Source organism: Mytilus galloprovincialis, chromosome 1 (assembly GCF_965363235.1).
Source record: "Mytilus galloprovincialis chromosome 1, xbMytGall1.hap1.1, whole genome shotgun sequence".
Lineage (NCBI taxonomy): Eukaryota > Metazoa > Mollusca > Bivalvia > Mytilida > Mytilidae > Mytilus > Mytilus galloprovincialis.
The window spans coordinates 54,736,122-54,759,599 of record NC_134838.1 but is presented as its reverse complement, the minus strand read 5'-3'; the positions used below and the strand labels follow the sequence as shown (position 1 = coordinate 54,759,599).

The 23,478-nt window shown below is 31.2% G+C and overlaps 1 protein-coding gene across 3 annotated transcripts in view; it reads left to right on the top strand.

The window, feature by feature from the left end:
* The first annotated feature begins 830 nt into the window (after positions 1–830).
* The window catches only part of LOC143078966 (protein deacetylase HDAC6-like), an 87,643-nt gene continuing 64,995 nt past the window's right edge, over positions 831–23,478 (top strand). For 2 of the 3 annotated variants that reach the window (XM_076254054.1, XM_076254049.1), the window contains exons 1-10: positions 831–983; positions 2,684–2,773; positions 5,371–5,559; positions 6,737–6,771; positions 11,763–11,904; positions 13,549–13,686; positions 17,552–17,649; positions 17,927–18,031; positions 18,597–18,665; positions 23,317–23,443. In XM_076254054.1, coding sequence (XP_076110169.1) covers positions 2,696–2,773; positions 5,371–5,559; positions 6,737–6,771; positions 11,763–11,904; positions 13,549–13,686; positions 17,552–17,649; positions 17,927–18,031; positions 18,597–18,665; positions 23,317–23,443 — 981 coding nt within the window. In that variant the 5' untranslated portion in view covers positions 831–983; positions 2,684–2,695. The remainder of the gene's footprint in view (positions 984–2,683; positions 2,774–5,370; positions 5,560–6,736; positions 6,772–11,762; positions 11,905–13,548; positions 13,687–17,551; positions 17,650–17,926; positions 18,032–18,596; positions 18,666–23,316; positions 23,444–23,478) is intronic. The other variant, XM_076254064.1, reaches the window with a different exon arrangement.

The following is a 23,478-nucleotide window of genomic DNA, read 5'->3' as shown; positions in this document are numbered from 1 at the left end:
CTCCCCCCCTTTTGGGGAAAAAAATTGGTTGCTTATATAGGGAATCACTGATGTGTGACTGGAGCGGGCCCCCACTTAAGTCAGTCAGTGGGCCCCCTCTTATAAAAATTTCTGGATCCGCCACTGATTTAATCAACAAAATACAACTTTTATCATGTAAAGCCAAAAGTAGAAATGGAGCATTCAATGACTTCTAATTTACCCATATTAAGAAGGCGATGTAGCAGATTCACTAACCTAAAGGGTGGTTGGAAAGCTTGGCTTCCCTTGGTTGGCCTGAATGTCAGTCCTCAGAGGATTCAACATGATAACCTCAAACCAGTTATATAAAATATAACTTGCAGAAGATAATCAAAGTTTGCGAAGATGCAAAGATCTGCAAATATTAAACTTTACAATATAAATAAACATCTTTAACCAATGAATTTAAATAGCAAAAGCTATGCATTTTAACAAATACATACTGTCAGAATAAGCTTCATCTAAATCATCTGAAATAAAGAAATATGAAATTTATAGTTTTAAACAAGGATTTTAAAATAAGTTTACTATACAAATCCTTGTTTTAAACAAGGGAAATAATAATGACATAATAACATGAATAATCCTAACTGCCACAATAATAATTCTTCTAATGAACATTTATAAGGCACTGGGAACAGTATATCTAACAATATATTAATATATACGTTCCTGTATATAAAGGCAGTAATCAAATTTTGTTGTGGTGGTGCTCCTTACTGACTTGTTTTAAGCTTAACCACCAGTCTGATTTTAAACGTGAGAACACATTTCTCTCCCCACTCTTATAACGGCCCTTCATGGAGGCTTCTTCTTCATGCTATTGTTGATTTTCCAAATATACGATAGTTTATACCAGTGAGAAATTATACTAACGATAATTTGATTTACAATCCGGACAATCCACTGTCAACAGCTACAACTACAGAATACCGAATACAGATTTTTATTTGCTGAGAAAGGTAACTGCTATATACATTATATACATGAATCATATAAATACATAATACAACTGCAGGGGTAGTCCGAGATTACTCTGACGTCCAACGGGTGTTTTGAAAATAAAAGTAAAAATGTCTGAATCGATAGGTCACTGTGAAAACTGTAATATTCAATGACCCGACGGGTGTCCCGGGTGATCCCTCAGAATTGTGAAAATCTTTGGTCACACCTGCAGAATACGGGTCAGTTGACAGGTATGTAAATGAAAAATGAACAAATTGATACCCGATTTATATAATTCTAAGGCCGTTAGTTGGCACCAGAAGAGACGAAGCAGGGCATCTATTTTGGATGGGCAAATATCCACTCTTTGATATGGGATGAGCTCTGACGTCCCATGGCCCCAGCTTGTCTGGCAAAACAGCTGTTGGATGTCAGAGTAATCTCGGACTACTGCAGGGGTTGATTTAGAAATAACAAAGTCCATAATTTGACCATGGGATCAATAGAATTCAACAAATAATAAAGTTGACTATCCACTCTACTAGAAGCTCTACTAATATTTGACTTTATTATTTAAAGAAATGAGAGAATTTTTTGATAGAATTTCCGATTCCTGTGCATATTTTAATTATTAACTTGCCCTACCAAAGTGGATGACAACGAGCAAAGAACTGAGTGTAGATTAAGCAAAATCTTGTATTCTAGACCTCTCTTGGCAGATTACCTCAAGTTTCCACACACACTTTTTTTTTAAGAAAAACTTTTACTTTTGGCCTCCACTGAAAACTTATCAACAAATATATTGTAATATAATTCTTATATAATTTGCATATTAGGGAATACGTTGATATGATTGGTCGAGATGACTTCCGGTAGTTGATCTTGATCTGACATTGGTTTTTTTTTTGATAGACGACATTGAACAAACTTCTTTTCGTAACCAATGTAAACAAGATGGCGGCGATAATGACACAGACATAAAACAAAATTTATTTCACTGCAAGTTAATTGTTAAATAAAGTAACAAAAACAAAAAGATTCATTTGAATGATAATAAGAATATTTGTAGTTTATTTTTATCAGATTGCAAATTTCAGGGAGAACATATTTTTGTGTACATGGTGTAAGCCAACAAATAAATTCATGCGCCATGTCTATTCAATGACACAGATATACAACTTACGTGGGATAGAGGTTACAAGTTTGGAAACATATTTTCCCTATTTCCAATTTTAACGAATTATAAGTTTTATTTGTTTGTGAGTGAATTGGTTGAGTTTATACACCAATAAATTCCTTTAAAAAGGCGTTTAATCCTATATTAAAAAAATATAAACTGAATATACATGTACATGTAACATGTTGAAATTCAAATTGATGTTAAAATCTTTTAACTTCATTTTAAAAGAAAAATAATATAAAAACTTAGTCTTTACAATTCTACATGTTCTATATCAATTGGATAAAGGCAATGGCTATTTTGCCTGCTCCGTAACCTACATTTATCATGTTTATAACCATTAAATAATTTTCATACATAATGGAAAGATCTTTTGATATTAGTTTCAGTTGCTATAGGCATATATAATGCTTGTTCAAAAAAAGAAGTTTGTATCACAAAGTAATATAAAAAAATTTGAAAAAGGTATCTTAACCTACACATCGAACATGTTGAACCTTATTGATTTCAATTGTAAGATTTTTTTTCTCTGTGTAGAACAAATGGACAATGGCAGAGCTTCCAGCAACAAACTTTGATGGTGATAAAGAAAGTAATTTAAAGGATGAACATCTTTCAGAAGAGGATGTAAGTATGATATATAAACAATTCTTTTGTCAGCTTTGTATATACATGTTCATGTACATGTACAGTCACTACATGTATGCTGAAATAAATTTGTGTGTATACATTTTTAGTTATTTATTGGTCTAACCTACATGTATGGGAAGCTGAGTTTTGCAGTTTTGAATAATGGTTTAGATAGCTATGGTCAAAGGGGGGTGTTCATTTGCATGTAAAACTGGTTTATATGTATTCCTATCATTTCATGTCAGACTATCTAGTCAGTGTGGGATACTTTTTTTTTTTTTTTATCTTTATGTCTCTTTTTTCAAGTGCACTGAATAGTTGATTGTTGGTTGGTGTTTTCAGTTGTTCTGTCCATCTGTCCAATATTTGTGTTATTCATTAATGTAAAAAAAAGAGACCAGACAGCTCCAATATGTGCCTGTCCCAAATGACATCAGGATGCAAGCATTTTCTATGTTAGTATTAGAGTACTTGTGTTTTGAGAGAATATCATGTTGAAGGCTGATCTCTTGTATTCTTTCAGCAATGTGATTGATTAACATTGTAGATTCAGATATATGTTTAAAAAGAATACATTGTTAAAAACCATATGGTAGGATAAGTTTGTGCTGATGGATTATAGGTTTTTTTCTGGCTGTATTTGAATTATTTTTTACAAAGAATCAATTGTTAATAACCATATATATGGTTGAATAAATTAGCAATAATAGATACTACATGTAATATGGTTTTTTTTTGTAATTGAATTAAAAAATCATTAATGATCATAATTAGCATTTTTATTCTTATAATTTATGACTTAATCTTTTATCTAATTCATGCATGAAAGATTGCATCAATAATATCTTGACTGAACTTACAATTAGTGTGAATGAAAAACAATGTTATATGTATATGATGTATTTGCCCTCATGATCATAATTTATGGAACACAAATAGCTATAAAACCCATGTATACTGCATAGTCAGCAATATAAGGCATAACTAGACAAAATATGAAACAGTTCAAACCAAATACTGACAACCAGATTTATAATAAAAGAAACACAAATATTACTAATATTGACTGAAATCATTGACAAATTTAGAAAAAACAGGCTCTTGACTTGAGAGAAGAGACACATATAGCAAGGTTAAACATCTTTATTAGTTATCAATCCTCCCAGTCCCATGTCACAGAGATGTAATGGTAATAGCACAACATAAAGAACAAACTGTAAAAATGATTTGACTTATCAGATTCATAAGAAGCACAAAAAAAAACTAATATAGAGACAAAAGACATAACAAAAGGATCTAGAATTACTCTAAGGTACTAATATCTAGTAAAAGCCAAGACAAATTTACAAAAAAAACATGTTATCTCAGAGTAAAGTATGAACACTAGCTCACATTCTATAGATCTTGGTGCAAATATGTCATAAACTGAGGCTATGATTTTGTATACCTAAGATACAATGTATATGTTTTTCACTTTACATGATGTTGTACAGATTAGGGGTTCATTAAAGTCTTTGCAACATTGACTTAATATATCAATATTGTCAGGGATTGCTCATTATAAACTATTGGTCCGAGACCACAATTATTTCGTAGTGCATTTTTTTTAGAACATAAATGAAAATTAAAAAAATCCCACCTGCGCTTTCTCAAAGAAATTTTTACAGTGTGTTGCACTACTTTTGGGACAAATTATATCAAAATTATAGAAAACTTCATCGGCTCTAACTCAAAATATGGACAATTTTATGTTTAGGGCGTCTTGAAATCTTTTGACAGCTTCCGAAGTGCTAATTTTTAACCTTTTTCAGCTGGACCAAATCACTACTTTCCTTTAAAATTCTGGACCCAAATTTTTTTACAGTGAAATTTCACCCCCCTACTTGCAATTTGAGGCATTAAACATGGAGAAATAAATTTGGAAGGGGTATAAAAATTAATGGCAAGTAACCCACTGTCAACACTAGGGACAATATTCGTGAACAACGAAAATCAAGGGACGACAATTGTGGTCTCGGACCTATTACCATTGAGTGTATTACCCATACTATTTACTTGACAAGTTGTATTTACTATCAGCATGTATCACATTTGTACATGATAATATTTTTATAAGAAATTGGGTCCTTGAAAATATTTATTATATGAAAAATTGTCTTGTAGGTACACTAAATTTATTGACTTCTTACAAGTTGTATAACCAATATCTGCAGTTCAAATACAAAGGCTTCTTTGACTTTGACCCTTGCTAGAAAATACTAATATTATGAAGTTTGTTTTGGAGCCTGACATATCATAGAATTCATTGATCAAAATATGGACAGATGTTTGTGCATACATTGACATGTATTTTGACAACTAGTCTATGTGTATTGAATTTAATGAAATATATCTTATTTGTATTTGAAAAACAACATGTATTCTGTCAGAATGCTTTCATTGGATTACTTAATTTTATGTGGTAATAAGCTAGAAATATTTTATAAAAAAGAGAAATTTAACTTTATATTTCAATTTCTTTTTTTTATGTTTTATTGAAGAAAATATATTTTTAACATTAACCACTAGTTTATGTACCTTGAAATATTGAATAGACAAAAGTTAAAGAACTATTACAGAAAAGGAAGTCTCATAAAGAAGTACTGGAGGAAATAAAGAGAAAAGGTAGAGAAGAACTTGCTCAAAAAAGAGAAGAAAGAAAGACAAAAAGAGAAGAAAAGGTTATGGCAGAAAATGATTCCCCTGACGAGGAAGATTATTATGTCCAAACTCTCTCAGCAATGGTAAGTTTGTAGTACTCAAAAGTTTTTGAGGGATACATTCATTAGTCTTGTCTGTATACGACTATTAAATTTAATCACTGTGCACTGAACCAGAGAAAGGAGGTCAATGACAACACTCGTATGCAGACAGAAGACCATGGAGTATCTTATCAAGCTCTTCTGCCTTATAAAATGATAAGTTGAAATATGTTAGTTTCACATAATATATGTAAAATGGATTCATGGTTTAATCTGAATTTTACCAAATCTTCTCCATGAGGAGAAGATAAACCAAATTTGTTATTAAGATCAAGATTTATGATAATCCAAATTGTACATTTTGTAATAGAGAAATTGAAACATTAGAACATTTATTTTGGGAATGTGAACATACACAATTATTATTAGAACAGATTGAAAATTGGTTTCAAACCAATGGAATTAGTGTACTTTTTACAAAAGAAGTTTTTCTGTTTGGTAACACTGCAAAAATATCAAAAGGCAATGCAGAAAATACTCTTTTTCTTACCATAAAGCAATATATTTATAATTCCAGATGTTTTAAAAAAAAACTGACAATAAACTCAGTAAAAGAAAAGATAAAATATGTGTATGCAATGGACAAAAATATTGCTATGAAAAACAAATGTGAACATCAGTTTCTCAGAGAATGGAATGCTTTTGATATATTACTTAGCATGCTTAGTTAAGTACAAAAATGTATATACTTTACATTTAATATTATACTTGTTATAAATTGAAATGCTGTATTTACTATACTAAAATAGAATTCAATTTCTAGATGCATTATATTGAAAACTCACCACACTATTCTCTCTCACTCTCTTTCTCTTTCTATCTCTCTCTCTCCGGTGTTCAAACTGCTTTACTCTTTATTTTATATTTGTATATTTAAAAAAAAAAAAAAATTGCTTCCTAATAGAAAGATGTATTGATTAGATAATATCTATAGATTTATATATTATATATTGCTATTATATTTGTGTATATTATGTTGTAAATTGGAAGTTATAAATAATAAAAATAAAAAAAAAAAAAAAAGTATTTTGATAAACATGCATTTCTCCTATAAAGATTGTTGTGTACTGTAGGTTGTATTTGTGAATTTTAACACTATAACAGTTTTGTAAAATAGATTTGATGTTGATTTAACTAACATACCTATTTTGGTTTTCAGTCCATATCACTACAGAAACCTGAGAAAGTTCTTGGGTAAGTTTACTGGAGTTGTTTAGCTTCTCTGTTGAACTTAATTGTTGAATACTTCATATATTTTTTTTGTGATTACATTTTGTACTTGTTTTCATGGATTGAAGAAAAATTGTATTTAGGGAAATTGTATTTATGGAAATTGTATTAATGGAAATTGTATTTATGGAAATTATATTTATGGAAATTGTATTTTATTGTTTTGCAAAATTCTGCCTACAAGCCCATAGATAATGTGTACTTTTTTTTAACATTAAAATATGTACTTAACTAACACTTTAGCCATGAAATCCATTAAACTTTGTATCCCATGAATAATAATAAATCTACAGTAGATACTCATCATGGTATATCTTGTCCTGAACATGCATGAAATATTTGACACTGGATGTTAAACAACCAACAATCAATCAATCATAGTACATCCTTTGGCTGCTTTGTTGGAAGGTCATATTTTCTTATTTGACTAAACTATAATAATAAAACTAATTAGTAATGCAAGCTAAAACTTTATGTCGTTTGGAGCTTTGAAACTGTCAAAAAATATTTTGTAATTATAAAATGTTTCAAGAAAAATGCATTTTACATGATTTGTCACAGAAGAAGAAAAGGTGCAAAAAAAATTAAAACTTTATTTTTAAGCAGTTTTTATCATAACAACCCTGCATACCCAAAGTATCCGCTTCTGGGATTTTATTGTACTGAAGATTGGCCAGGTGTTAAATGGTTCTCTGTCGTTTGTAATGTTTTATTATATGAGACAATAAATTTGAAACAATTATAACCAGTATCTCTGTTTGATTATTTAGTGTGTAAAAAGTAATAAACTTTAAAAAAAAAAGTTCTCCACAGGTAAGAATGAGGAAGTATTAAACTGCATGAGGTTAAGAGGTTAAAACAGATTTAGAATTAAAGGTATCATTAAGTGCATGATGGTATTGTATTTCATTGTTTGTGATCTAGTTTAAATATGATTTTTTCATTATTTCTGGAAATAATAGAAAAGATTCTTGTCATCAGAAGGCAGATTTATTTTATTCCGTTCATTATGTGAAAACTATTTGAAAACGGATTCTGGAAATTGTGGTTTGGTGTTGATCAAAACGTTGGCTGCTCTCTAACACACTTTTTCTAGCTATTGAAAGGATAAGTAAGAAATAAATTGAAGGATCGTTATAATGGGTCAAGGACTTGTAAGGAATGCAACCTCAGCTATTACTTGGCCATTTCATAAATTGTTTGGGAATGAAAAGTGTTGTCATAGGTATACAGCTTATTTACCTACAGATGTTAAACAATTTATCAAAATACAACATGAAGATGATGTAGAATCAGGAAGGGATGATTTTGTTAGGTAACAGAAAGGTTGAATATAAAATAAAGGCATATATAATACTGACGTCTTGATAAGTTCTTATTAGAGATGAAATGTTTTAGATTATCGAAAAACAAAAATGGCCTAAACATAACAACCAAATCCTACAGAGGGCATGTTTATTTTCTGGCTTATCAAGGTTATCCATTTTTAGCTCACCTGTCCCGAAGGGACAAGTGAGCTTATGCCATCACTTGGCGTCCGTCGTCGTCCGTCGTCTGTTGTCCGTCGTCTGTCGTCTGTCGTCTGTCGTTGTCTGTCGTCGTAAACTATTTCAAGAATCTTCTCCTCTGAAACTACTGGGCCAAATACTTTCAAACTTTAACTGAATGTTCCTTAGGGTATCTAATTTATAAATTGTATCCAAAGTTTTGATCTATCAACAAACATGGTGGCCATTGCTAAAAATAGAACATAGGGGTCAAATGCAGTTTTTGGCTTATAACTCAAAAACCAAAGCATTTAGAGCAAATCTGACAGGGGTAATATTGTTTATCAGGTCAAGATCTATCTGCCCTGAAATTTTCAGATGAATCAGACAACCCGTTGTTGGGTTGCTGCCCCTGAATGTGTAATTTTAAGGAAATTTTGCTGTTTTTGGTTATTATCTTGAATATTATTATAGATATAGATAAACTGTAAACAGGAATAATGTTTAGCAAAGAAAGATTTACAAATAAGTCAACATGACGGAAATGGTCAGTTGACCCCTTTAGGAGTTATTGCCCTTTATAGTCAATTTTTAACCCTTATTCGTAAATCTTAGTAATGTTTTACAAAAATCTTCTCCTCTGAAACTACTGGGCCAAATACTTCCAAACTTTAATTGAATGTTCCTTAGGGTATCTAGTTTGTAAATTGTATCCGAAGTTATGATCTATCAACAAACATGGTCGCCATTGCTAAAAATAGAACATAGGGGTCAAATGCAGTTTTTGGCTTATAACTCAAAAACCAAAGCATTTAGAGCAAATCTGACATGGGGGTAATATTGTTTATCAGGTCAAGATCTATCTGCCCTGAAATTTTCAGATGAATCAGACAACCTGTTGTTGGGTTGCTGCCCCTGAATGTGTAATTTTAAGGAAATTTTGCTGTTTTTGGTTATTATCTTGAATATTATTATAGATAGAGATAAACTGTAAACAGGAATAATGTTTAGCAAAGAAAGATTTACAAATAAGTCAACATGACGGAAATGGTCAGTTGACCCCTTTAGGAGTTATTGCCCTTTATAGTCAATTTTTAACCATTATTCGTAAATCTTAGTAATCTTTTACAAAAATCTTCTCCTCTAAAACTACTGGGCCAAATACTTCCAAACTTTAATTGAATGTTCCTTAGGGTATCTAGTTTGTAAATTGTATCCGAAGTTATGATCTATCAACAAACATGGTCGCCATTGCTAAAAATAGAACATAGGGGTCAAATGCAGTTTTTGGCTTATAACTCAAAAACCAAAGCATTTAGAGCAAATCTGAGAGGGGTAATATTGTTTATCAGGTCAAGATCTATCTGCCCTGAAATTTTCAGATGAATCAGACAACCTGTTGTTGGGTTGCTGCCCCTGAATTGATAATTTTAAGGAAATTTTGCTGTTTTTGGTTATTATCTTGAATATTATTATAGATAGAGATAAACTGTAAACAGGAATAATGTTCAGCAAAGTAAGATTTACAAATAAGTCAACATGACCAAAATGGTCAGTTGACCCCTTTAGGAGTTATTGACCTTTATAGTCAATTTTTAACCATTTTTCGTAAATCTTAGTAATCTTTTACAAAAATCTTCTCCTCTGAAACTACTGGGCCAAATACTTCCAAACTTTAACTGAATGTTCCTTAGGGTATTTAGTTTGTAAATTGTATCCGAAGTTATGATCTATCAACAAACATGGTCGCCATTGCTAAAAATAGAACATAGGGGTCAAATGCAGTTTTTGGCTTATAACTCAAAAACCAAAGCATTTAGAGCAAATCTGACGTTGGGTAATATTGTTTATCAGGTCAAGATCTATCTGCCCTGAAATTTTCAGATGAATCAGACAACCTGTTGTTGGGTTGCTGCCCCTGAATTGATAATTTTAAGGAAATTTTGCTGTTTTTGGTTATTATCTTGAATATAATTATAGATAGAAATAAACTGTAAACAGCAATAATGTTCAGCAAAGTAAGATCTTCAATTAAGTCAATTTGACCAAAATTGTCAATTGACCCCTTAAGGAGTTATTGCCCTTTAAAGACTTTTTTCACAATTTGTTCATCATGTTGACTTACTTTAAAAAATCTTCTCCTTTGAAACTGCTGTATCAATTTCAGCCAAACTTAGGCTAAATGAGTTTCAGAGTATCTAGTATAAATTTTATATTTCATTTCCTTGTATGTCAAGAAACATAGCTCCTATGGCTAAAATAGAACATAGGAGAAAATGATTATTTTTTTTTGGCTTTTGAAGAAAAGAGGACGATCCAAAAAACATTTAAATAAATTGAAAAGCCAAAATAATCATTGATGAGAGATTTAACCAAAGGAATTAAGGTGAGCGATTCAGGCTCTTGAGAGCCTCTTGTTATGTAACAAGTCAGATTTTTCCATTCAATTCTCCACATGTAACAACCACAACTAATCTAGCGAAAATTAAGACAACTGCTTTAAATCTATTTATAGAAGACTAATGTTAATAAAGTAATAAAATCAAGTGCATGATGATATAGTATTAGCCTGAGGTCCTGGCTACTGATTTGCTCTGCTACATGGACGCAGTATGATTGGGCCAGGTATCCAGGCTAGATATAGTATTTGATTATTTAGGATACTGAGAAATTATATCTTTACATTGAATTGATTATTTCTGAAAAAAAACAACAGTTGAGATTCTTGTGATAGGAAATCAGATTCAGTTTATTCAATTCATTTTGTGAGATTTTACAGAAAACTGGTTCTTGTAATCACATAAATTATCAAGGTTGGAAAAATTTAGTTGAAGACAAAACTTTTCACACTAAGGCATGATCAATTTAAAGATAAATGTATTCATAACTGTGGATGAGCCATGGCCAAACATCTGAAAAATACTTTTGAGAGCTGTCATGGTATCATGACATATTCTTGTATAAAATTTTAAACCTGACATTACAATAAATTTACAGGATGTATGTCTGAGAAATTTGAATCGGTATTAATGATTATATTAAGAATTGTTTCAATTTTTCAATTTGTACAGTAATGTTGTTCAAATTCAATTAAAGTTGCAGTAATACTCAAATCAACAGTAGGACAATTAATGAGTTCTTCATTGTAGAATCTCTGTTTATAAAATCTTCATGTTAATGTTTTTCCCACTTGTGATTTCCTGAATGGAAATATTCTATGTCATCAATTGCATATCAGTACCAGCTTCATTGAGATTGCCTTCAAAAATTCTTCCAGTGTTTGTGTTTTAAGATTTAGATCTTTACTCCTTTTATGTTTCTTCATTATTCACTGATCAAGGCCTCGTCTTGTGGTTCTTGATCAACTATGAAGTATATGATACCTGAAATACTATTGCATTTAAATTTATATATTAGATTTACATATTAAACATTTTCTATTTCTCATGTACTTGTATTTCATTTCAGCACAGGTCTTGTTTATGATGAATTAATGCTCAAGCATAAGAATGACTGGGACCCCAATTTTCCAGAGAAACCAGAAAGAATTTCAGAGCCTTTCAAAAGATGTTCTGAGCTTCATTTGGTAGAAAGATGTATAAGAATAGAGGTATGAAGAAAAAGGCTTTTTATGCCCCACCTACGATAGTAGAGGGGCATTATTTTTTCTGGTCTGTGCGTCCGTTCGTTCGTCCGTCCGTCTGTTCGTTCGTTCGTTCGTCCGTTCGTTCGTCCGTCTGTCCCGCTTCAGGTTAAAGTTTTTGGTCAAGGTAGTTTTTGATGAAGTTGAAGTCCAATCAACTTGAAACTTAGTACACATGTTCCTTATGATATGATCTTTCTAATTTTAAAGCCAAATTAAACTTTTGACCCCCAATTTCACGGTCCACTGAACATAGAAAATGAAAGTGCATGTTTCAGGTTAAAGTTTTTGGTCAAGGTAGTTTTTGATGAAGTTGAAGTCCAATCAACTTGAAACTTAGTACAAATGTTCCCTATGATATTATCTTTCTAATTTTAATGCCTAATTATATTTTTTATCCAATTTCACGGTACATTGAACATGGAAAATGATAGTGGGAGTGGGGCATCCGTGTACTTTGGACACATTCTTGTTTGGTAATCTTATTTTCTTTCTACTATTATAAAACTTTTTTAAGGGATTTTTCTTCACAATTTTTTGAAATTCTATATAAAAAAAAGCTATTTGAGATGCCAAATTCATTATATTAGTAAAGATCATTTGGAAGAAGTTTATTGATGTGAACAATTCATTTATTCACTTACAAATACCATAAAGTCTATCATTTTCTAAATGAATTAGCAAATTTCATGCAACTATAAGCTACATAAAAACCCTAATAACTTTTCCAAAAAATAAGACTCAAAATCATGTCAATATTTAAAATGTTATCTTTACCATGAGAACTATTTTGCATGTGTAGCACAATAACTGATGACATGATAAAACATGTTAATTTTAAGAATTGAGTGCTACTTTTTGTAAATTTAGTGGGGTGTTAAAAGTGTTGACTGAAGTACATTTTTTATGAAGGGAGGAAGAGTTTCATTCTAAAAATCTTTTTTTTTTTAATCTACATTTTTTCTCTTCATGTATGGTAATTTACGATCTACACAAACTCTAACTATTAATTGTATTACTTTAAGCTTATAATCAAAAAGTTATCCATTAGGTTTCTATGTTGATTAACAAAATATTGAAGTGTTCAATACTTGATGTAGTAAGTATAAATAGTCTAACAGCCTTTCAAAATAAAAGAAGCCCAACATATTGTGTTTTGAATGTCAGTTTCATTGTATCATGAGATTTTAATTAATTCATTTCAAAGTGTTTTTTTTTCTTCTCAGCATTTGGCACATTCCTCATTGAACATAAAACAAATTGTATTTTACTGTCTTTGTATTAATCTATATAACACTCACATTACTCCATGGAAGAAGAAAGGAGAAAGTTTGTGAATGGGGCCCCATCTCTGTCACATAAAATACGTAGTTATGGAAACCACATCATCACTTTGATTTTCACATCTGCTCCTGTCTTGGTAGTGGAACTAGTGGTATAAAGCAAAAATAAGCATCATATTTTGTAATTGCCTTGTAATTTTATTCTCCACTCATCCATGTCTTCCATCTTTAGATCTTTAAGTATACAGCTTTTTTCTAGGTTCAGGTTCTAAACTTTCCTATAAATAAGAAAAAAATATTCTGATTTTAAGTTTTTATGTATTTTCAGACACAGTATGGGACAGAGGATATGGTATTATTACAGCACACAAGGGAATTACTAGAAAAAGTCCAATCAACAAGTCAGATGAACAAACTACAGTTGCAAGAATTCAGTCAACATTATGATTCTGTGTATTGTAATCAGGTAGGTACAGATAATAAGTCATTTGGAAATATGAATTTATGTATAATCATTCATTAGTGTGATTGGATCACTTATCTAACGCAATAATAGTCCATAGATATTCAAGTGCAAGATTTTCTTGTTTTGCAAAAAGGATCTTTTTTTCTTGTGAATAATTCTAAAGCAATTGTACAGTTATCTAATCTGTCTTATTTTTTTGCCAATCCAAAATGATTTATATACGACCGCAAAACATTTTTGCAGTCGTATGTTGGTATGACGTTGTCATCGTCGTTGTTGTAGTCATCATCGTCCGAAGACACATTGGTTTTCGCACTATAACTTTAGTTTAGGTAGCAATACACAGTTAGGAGTTTAGTTTCGCATTTTGGCCCCTGTGGATTTTTCAAATAGGAAAGTTATTGTGTTATAAAATTCATTTTAAGACAGATGAGTGCTAGTTTAGTCTTCAAAGATGGTTTATAAGTGCATCAAGATTATTTTTTACATGTTTTATGGGCTGTTTTCTGTTTGACAATCCGTATTTTCATAGCTAGACCGGCCATCGGTCCAGAAATTAATGTACTGTTTACAAACACTCTTTTTCTACACGAAGTTTTTGACGCAATTTTACAAAAAAATGAGACGAAAGACATATGATTTTCATTGGATTTGCTGAATGATATATGTACACAGTTTCAGAAAAGGTACTACTTCAAGGGATTGAAATTCTACTTTTAGCCAAATTTTGGGGAAATATGTGACATCTTTCCCCCCCTTTTTGCAATATTTTATAACAAATAAATGCAGATTGTTGCCATGGAAACACCAAAAAGAAATTATATTTTACCATTTTATATACTGGATATAAAATTTATGAAAGTTTTTGTACAATAAAATTGATTTTTAGATAATTAAAGAATAATATAGCCTTCTTAGTTGGTTTATATGAACATTTAGATTGTTATGCCCCACCTACGATAGTAGAGGGGCATTATGTTTTCTGGTCTGTGCCTCCGTTCGTCCGTGCGTCCGTCTGTGCGTCCGTCTGTGCGTCAGTCCGTTCGCTTCAGGTTAAAGTTTTTGGTTAAGGTAGTTTTTGAAGAAGTTGAAGTCTAATCAACTTGAAACTTAGTACACATGTTCCCTTTGATATGATCTTTCTAATTTTAATTTCAAATTAAAGTTTTGACCCCAATTTCACGGTCCACTGAATATAGAAAATGATAGTGCGAGTGGGGCATCCGTCTACTTGGGACACATTCTTGTTTTATAGGCCATTTATATGATTGACAGTCCGTATTTTCCTATCCCTACCGTCCATAGGTCCATAGCTCCATAAGTTATTGTAGTGTTTATCAACAAAGATTTTGCCCTCGATCTTTTCAATTCAATTTTATGGAAAAACGAGCAGAAATGCATATGATTTTTTGGACCACTAGGTAGATATAAACCTATGGATTCAGGAAAGGTATCACTGTAATTGATTGAAATTTTCCTTAAGACCAACATTTGGAGACTTTTGTGACATGTTCACCCCCCTTTTTTGCTATATTTTGTATCTAAGAAATGCAGATTGTTGCCATGGTTACACCCAACAGGGATTATATTTCCCCCTTATGACCATTAGAAATCAAATCTATGGAAGATTCTCTTTCTATAAGTATATACATGCATAACACACATATAAAGCTTTCTTTGTTAGACAGGAGGGGAAAGAGGGTGTTTAAAAATTATGAGTGTCAATATTAAGTTTTTTTCCTAACTGGGTATTGCTACCTTAGGAATTAGGGGCCAAAAAGGGGTCCAAATAAGCATTTTTCTTGGTTTTCGCACCATAACTTTAGTATATGTAAATAGAAATCTATGAAATTTAAACACAAGGTTTATGACCATAAAAGGAAGGTTGGGATTGATTTTGGGAGTTTTGGTCATAACAGTGTAGGATTTAGGGGTTCAAAACTAAACTTTAACCATGTATTTAGATTTTGGATATTGGACCCATAATAGGTAAATGTCCAATTTAAAATTTTAAAGTTTTTAAGTTTAAGTTCTTAGACCACATTCAGAAACCTATGTTGTGTCAACTATTTAATCACAATCCAAATTCAGAGCTGTATCAAGCTTGAATGTTGTATCCATACTTGCCCCAACTGTTCAGTGTTCAAACTCTGCGGTTGTATAAAGCTGTGCCCTGTGGAGCATCTGGTTTTAGTGATAGAATTGAGTTATCTTTCTTGGCACATATATTTTGAATGTGAACAAAAATAGCCATAAATTTGATCAAAACAAGCAAGGTTCAACAAAGTAACATATAAATTATGTTCATAACATAAAAAAAAGCTAACTCAAGGACCTTCATTCCCTGTTTATGTAAAATATATTGTTTTATCATATACTTAGACTAAATAACATATGAATTTTACTGTATGATAATAGCATTAAATTTTACGTAAATTCCATATTTTTCAAATTGTTGCTTAGCGGGCTGATATGAAAAGTTTATCACATGCTTCAACTGTTATCACATGCCTTTCCGTAACGTTATCACATGGCATCCCAGTGATACTCGGCAAATTCTGGAAAATACACCTCAATGCTACGTCCTAAGTTAAAAAAACATTACAAAGTAGTGTACAAACCAAATATTTGGATACTGGAAGGTATTTTGTGTAAAATAATAAAAAAAAAAAACAAACAAAAAACTAAACAAATTATTAAATAAATGCATTTTTTAAAAGTTTCAAACATATTTTAGAAAGTTACTTTAAAAAAAGTTGATTTTTCCAAACAGTGTTCATTATGTATATTGTTGAATTATTTTTTGTTGTTGATTTGTCCACTTTAAAAAAGTTTTTCTTCTCTGTTGAGGCATATGATAGAAAGATTTCATATCGAATGTACTAAAGGAGTAGAGTAGGTCTGGTAAGGGCCGATTTTGGCCTCAAATTTCAGGTTCATCTGACGAAAGATTTTGGACACTTTTTAAACACATCAATGTCTATTTCAATTGATTCAATTATTTCATGTGACAGATTTTAACTGATTTTGTCATTAAAAATGCTTCGATTCAAGCCTAAATATGAAATATCTATCAAATATGCCAAAAAATGTCACTTTTCAGATCGTTTTTGTCTAAAATAAAAGTGGCCACATCCGTGTTCATCTTCAACATTTATATATGTTATGTATTATCATCAAATACAACTTACATTTCAATATTATGAATGAACACAAATGCGGCCACTTTCATTTAAGACGAAAACTGTCCAAAATTTAACTAAAATGCTAAAATTGTGAAGATTTCAGTAATTTAGCACGACTTTATGATGCTATTACCCGATATATGTGCATTTTATTGTCAAAAACAGCACATATCTATGTAGCCGAACCATTCTTCTTTGCAATAAATAACTAGAAGTTTACATTTTAACAATTTTGTTAAACTGCTATATTTTGGGGCCAAATAAGGGTCTTACCAGACTTTCTCCTTTGAGGTCTGATGTCAGTGAACTTTTCACTCTTTGAACTTCTATTTGGGAACCACGTAAAAGGATCAATATATCAATCTGTTATTTTTCTACATTGTTGAAGCATGATAAAAAGATCATAACATGTCATTTTTCATATCGCATGTATTATCAGCCCAGGGGCTCTTGGGCTGAGATTGAACCTAGGGCTGATAATACATGCGATATGAAAAATGCCTTGTAATAATCTGATATTATCATACTCTCACTGTCTGCTATTGTTCCAAAATCTACTGAGAAATTTTTAATTGATCTATAGAGTATAGATGGATGATATCAAATCCAGAGAATCAGTAACTTCATTAAAATTTTCTTTAGTATATCTGCATAGTTTCTTAGAATACAATTTTTTACAGTCATCCTATGAATGTGCACTTGTTGCTTTGGGTAGTACGATAGAACTAATGGAGCAAATCTTAAAGAAGAAAATTACAAATGGACTGGCTATCACAAGGTAAAATAGAAAAGTATTTATGAAAGATACTTCTATCTCCTTTTGATTGTGACAAAATAAAAAGAAAATAGCAAATTCAATGGTACAAGTTAATTAAAAATCTTAATGATCTGAAGCAAAACCCAAATCAAGAGCTTTTTTCAGAAAAAAATTAAACAAAATGCTTCATTTATTATAAAGAGGAGTCAAATGTTGGTAGTTGATGTGTGGTCAGTTATATGCTGCCCAGTATTTTTGTTTATTTCTGCTATCAGTTATTACACATTTCTTTTATTAGACCTCCAGGTCACCATTCTATGAATGATGCATTATGTGGATTTTGTATTTTCAACAATGTTGCCATAGCAGCAAAACATGCAGTAGACAATCTTGGTGTCAAAAAGTAAGTATATTCCTATAGAGGAATTCATATACAACATTATTACCATTGATAGATATAGTAAATGAATATTTTATTACATTATAGAAGTGTTTTTAATTTTGATTTTGATGTCTTTTCTCCAATGTGGTCTGACCATTTGCTTGTCTATGGGTCTGTCCAGATTCTGTAAGTTTTGTGTTTTAACCATAATGGATATACAATGTACCATTAATTGATTTATCATTTCAACAATAGATATAGGAAGATGTGGTATGAGTGCCAATGAGACAACTTTCCATCCAAGTAACAATTTATAAAAGTAAACCATTATAGGTCAAGGTACGGCCTTCAACCCGGAGCCTTGGCTCACACCAAACCAGTAAGCTATAAAGGGCCCCCAAAATTACTAGTGTAAAACAATTCAAAAGGGAAAACAAACGATCTATCCATGAATTATATAAAATGGATTAATTTGACCTCCCTCTGAATGGTGGGATATACTGGATTGTTATTTCATGTGAGCATGCTTAACTATGAGATGTGTTTTGCCATTCAGCTCTCACCAGCTTCATGTTTGTTTTTTCAGGGTACTTATTGTGGATTGGGATGTTCATCACGGTCAAGCCACACAAAAAATGTTTTATGATGATCCAAGGTATTATTATTTATGCACAAAACATGACTAGTCACTTTATTTCCAGGCTTATGGAGGTACCTAGGCTAAAATAGGTTTATGCATATTTAGGAAGTACAAACTGAAAGTAAACACCCAGTCATGTTATCTTGAGATTCGTTAAAAAAGAGGTTTTTCAAGTCATTTAGTGGTTTGCCATTGACAGGATTTATTAGCCAGCATCAACATATTCTTAATTATTTTTATACGACCGCAAAAATTGTCACGTTGGCGTCGTCGTCGTCGTTGTCGTCGTCGTCCGAATACTTTCAGTTTTCGCACTCTAACTTTAGTAAAAGTGAATAGAAATCTATGAAATATTAAAACAAGGTTTATGACCACAAAAGAAAGGTTGGGATTGATTTTGGGAGTTTTGGTCCCAACATTTTAGGAATTAGGGGCCAAAAAGGGCCCAATTAAGCATTTTCTTGGTTTTCGCAATATGACTTTAGTTTAAGTAAATAGAAATCTATGAGATTTTGACACAAGGTTTATGACCACAAAGGGAAGGTTGGGATTGATTTTGGGAGTTTTGGTCCCAACAGTTTAGGAATTAGGGCCAAAAAGGGGCCCAAATAAGCATTATTCTTGGTTTTCACACCATAACTTTAGTATAAGTAAATAGAAATCTATGAAATTTAAACACAAGGTTTATGACCATGAAAGGAAAGATGGGTTTGATTTTGGGAGTTTCAGTCCCAACAGTTTAGGAATAAGGGGCCCAAAGGGTCCAAATAGAACTTTGTTTGATTTCATCAAAAATTGAATAATTGGGGTTCTTTGATATGCCGAATCTAACTGTGTATGTAGATTCTTAATTTTTGGTCCCGTTTTCAAATTGGTCTACATTAAGGTCCAAAGGGTCCAAAATCAAACTTAGTTTGATTTTAACAAAAATTGAATCCTTGGGGTTCTTTGATATGCTGAATCTAAAAATGTACTTAGGTTTTTGATTATTGGCCCAGTTTTCAAGTTGGTCCAAATCGGGGTCCAAAATTAAACTTTGTTTGAATTCATCAAAAATTGAATAATTGGGGTTCTTTGATATGCCAAATCTAACTGTGTATGTAGATTCTTAATTTTTGGTCCCATTTCCAAATTGGTCTACATTAAAGTCCAAAGGGTCCAAAATTAAACTAAGTTTGATTTTAACAAAAATTGAATTCTTGGGCTTTTTTGATATGCTGAATCTAAACATGTACTTAGATTTTTGATTATGGGCCCAGTTTTCAAGTTGGTTCAAATCAGGATCCTAAATTATTATATTAAGTATTGTGCAATAGCAAGAAATTTTCATTTGCACAGTATTCAGCAATAGCAAGAAATCTTCAATTGCACAGTATTGTGCAATAGCAAGAAATTTTCAATTGCACAGTATTGCGCAATAGCAAGAAATCTTCAATTGCACAGTATTGTGCAATAGCAAATATTTTCAATTGCACAGTATTGCGCAATAGCAAGAAATATCTAATTGCACAATATTGTGCAATAGCAAGAAATTTTCAATTGGAGTTATCTTTCTTTGTCCGGAATAGTAGTTGAATAAACTTAAATCATTGTTTTATACAATATACAATGTATATTCACTTTTACTACCAACAGAGTTGAACTGATAAGTTAAAACAACCTTTACCATTCAGTGATAACAAGCACTTTATTTTACATTTTAATATTTTATGATGTATTTAAATGAGTAGTTATTGTTGCAAACTCCATTAGAAATTTGAATTGAGATCAGTTTTGAAAAAAGGGAAAGGGGGATGTGAAAAAATGGGGGGGGGGGGTGGGGGGGGGGGAGTTAAATTTTTCTCATTTCAGATTTCATAAATAAAAAGAAAATTTCTTCAAACATTTTTTTGAGAGGATTAATATTCAACAGCATAGTGAATTGCTCAAAGACAAAAAAATATTCATTAGACCACATTCATTCTGTGTCAGAAACCTATGCTGTGTCAACTGTCTAATCACAATCCAAATTTAGAGCTGAATCCAGCTTGAATGTTGTGTCCATACTTGCCCCAACCATTCAGGGTTCAACCTCTGCGGTCATATAAAGCTGTGCCCTGCGGAGCATCTGGTTGTTTATAAAGTAATCAATCAGCTTTCTATAAAAAATTTCAAACAGATTTTTTTTTACATTATTTCAAAATATAATAGTACATGGTAGTAATTATGTTCTACCAATGACAGTATTTATTTGGAACCATCACATACCTGACAACCCTCCAGTTTTGAGCTGGAGACAACAACATGTTTCTTGATGTAACATAATCAATTAATAACGTGTTTCTCACAATGACGTTTTACCTCCATAAACCTGGAAATGTCATTGATGGTCTTATATATGCTAGTTTATGTTTTTATCATCATTGACATTAAAACCTAATGGCATTTACTGTAGGTCATGATCAGGAAGGGTCTTAAACATTGATAATCATCAAATTCACTGAATGTCATATCTCAAAGGTTGTTATGGCAGCTTGTGTGAAATATTGAAAAATTTGAAAGCAATAAAGTTTTTTGTTTGCGTTAATTTAAGCTATACAGGGTGTTATTTTTTCTAAGTAAACAAACTTAAGGTTCTATGTAAATTAAAATTTTAAAAATTGAAGTTTCACCTGTTATTTACTGTTGATCCTGTCACATTTAAGACATGATAGTTTTCTGAAATGAAAAGGAAAGCATTGGAAATTACATTTTTCTTTCAATTCATCACCAAACCCTTTGCAAATCAAATTCTAAGCCAATAGATAAAATCCTTACAAATGCTAAAAAAAATGAAAAAAAAGGATAGAAAAGTAAAATCTTCCATTCATACTTGCCCCAACCGTTCAGGGTTCAACCTCTGCGGTCGTATAAACCTGCACCCTGCGGAGCATCTGGTTGTTTATAAAGTAATCAATCAGCTTTCTATAAATTTCAAACAGATTTTTTTTTACATTATTTCAAAATATAATAGTACATGGTAGTAATTATGTTCTACCAATGACAGTATTTATTTGGAACCATCACATACCTGACAACCCTCCAGTTTTGAGCTGGAGACAACAACGTGTTTCTTGATGTAACATAATCAATTAATAACATGTTTCTCACAATGACGTTTTACCTCCATAAACCCGGAAATGTCATTGATGGTCTAGATCTTATATATACTAGTTTATGTTTTTATCATCATTGACATTAAACCTAATGGCATTTACTGTAGGTCATGATCAGGAAGGGTCTTAAACATTGATAATCATCAAATTCACTGAATGTCACATCTCAAAGGTTGTTATGGCAGCTTGTGTGAAATATTGAAAAATTTGAAAGCAATAAAGTTTTTTGTTTGCTTTAATTTAAGCTATACAGGGTGTTATTTTTTCTAAGTAAACAAACTTTAGTTTCTATGTAAATTAAAATTTTAAAAATTGAGGTTTCACCTGTTATTTACTGTTGATCCTGTCACATTTAAGACATGATAGTTTTCTGAAATGAAATGGAAAGCATTGGAAATTACATTTTTCTTTCAATTCATCACCAAAGACTTTGCAAATCAAATTCTAAGCCAATAGATAAAATCCTTACAAATGCTAAAAAAAATGAAAAAAAAAAGGATAGAAAAGTAAAATCTTCAATTCAGTGGCATTTATTTTTGGAGATTATGACGTCAAATATACTTTACACACCTATTTGTTAAAATGGGCCAAAGTGATTTATATGACCCTCGTTATATAAGGAATGGATTTCTTTGCTTTTGGTTCTGTAGGCAGATTTCTCTTAATATTCACCTATTTGCACTTTCCTAACAAGGTTGATTAAATTTTGAAATTTAATCTCAGTTTGAAATTTAATCTCAGATCATTTGATCTCAGGTTTTCATTGATAAAAAATCTTTTATGACATCCATTTTCTTTTTTTCTTTTGAATTTGCTATTATGATGTCACAAAAAAGGCAACCATGTCTGATGACAAAACCTAGAAAGAACATACCATTTTGCAGATCATCAACAAAAATAAAGTTTGCCTTCATATTGTCTTTAAATCATTAGAAAATCAGATTCCACCACTGTAGCATTAGGTTATATTATTTCTCCATTCACAACGTTATGATTAAGGTATTAAAAATGCTCGTCAAGTCTTTTGTTTAAATTTGAAAATTTAATTGTCTTGAGTGGAGAAACATTGTATCACTTTTGATGCAGTGTTAAGAGGTCAAATCTATGTATCTTAGCCTAGTGCAAAACATTTATTTTTCTGTGATTTATTCAAATTTAGATTGCTCTATAGGTTCAGCTTAAATGGTTTGTTACACAAAGGTGGTATACCTCTAGTATTCATGAATCAATTTATTTGTAAAACCCTTGCATTACTCATTTTCACTAAAATATCACCAATTGATAAGTAAATATATATACATTTATACAGAATAAAGAACAATTTAAAATTTAATGAAATGGTAATTGGTTGGAAAGCTTTGCCCTTTTTACTATTTTAAGACAAATTACTGGTAAACCAAAAATGTTGTGTTATAGTTATGAGGTTAAGTAATATGTATTTATAGAAAAAAAAAGGAATAAAGTAAGCCTGAATTATAATGCCACAATGTCAAATATGAAAAAGCACATATAATGAGAATGTTTTCTTCCAGGGTACTGTACTTTTCAATTCATCGCTATGAGTATGGAAACTATTGGCCAAACCTCAGAGAATCAGACTATGACTTCATAGGGAAAGACAAAGGCCAAGGATTTAATATAAATGTACCGTTGAATCAAGTAAGATTAATTGGATGTGTTAATGGTAAAAATGT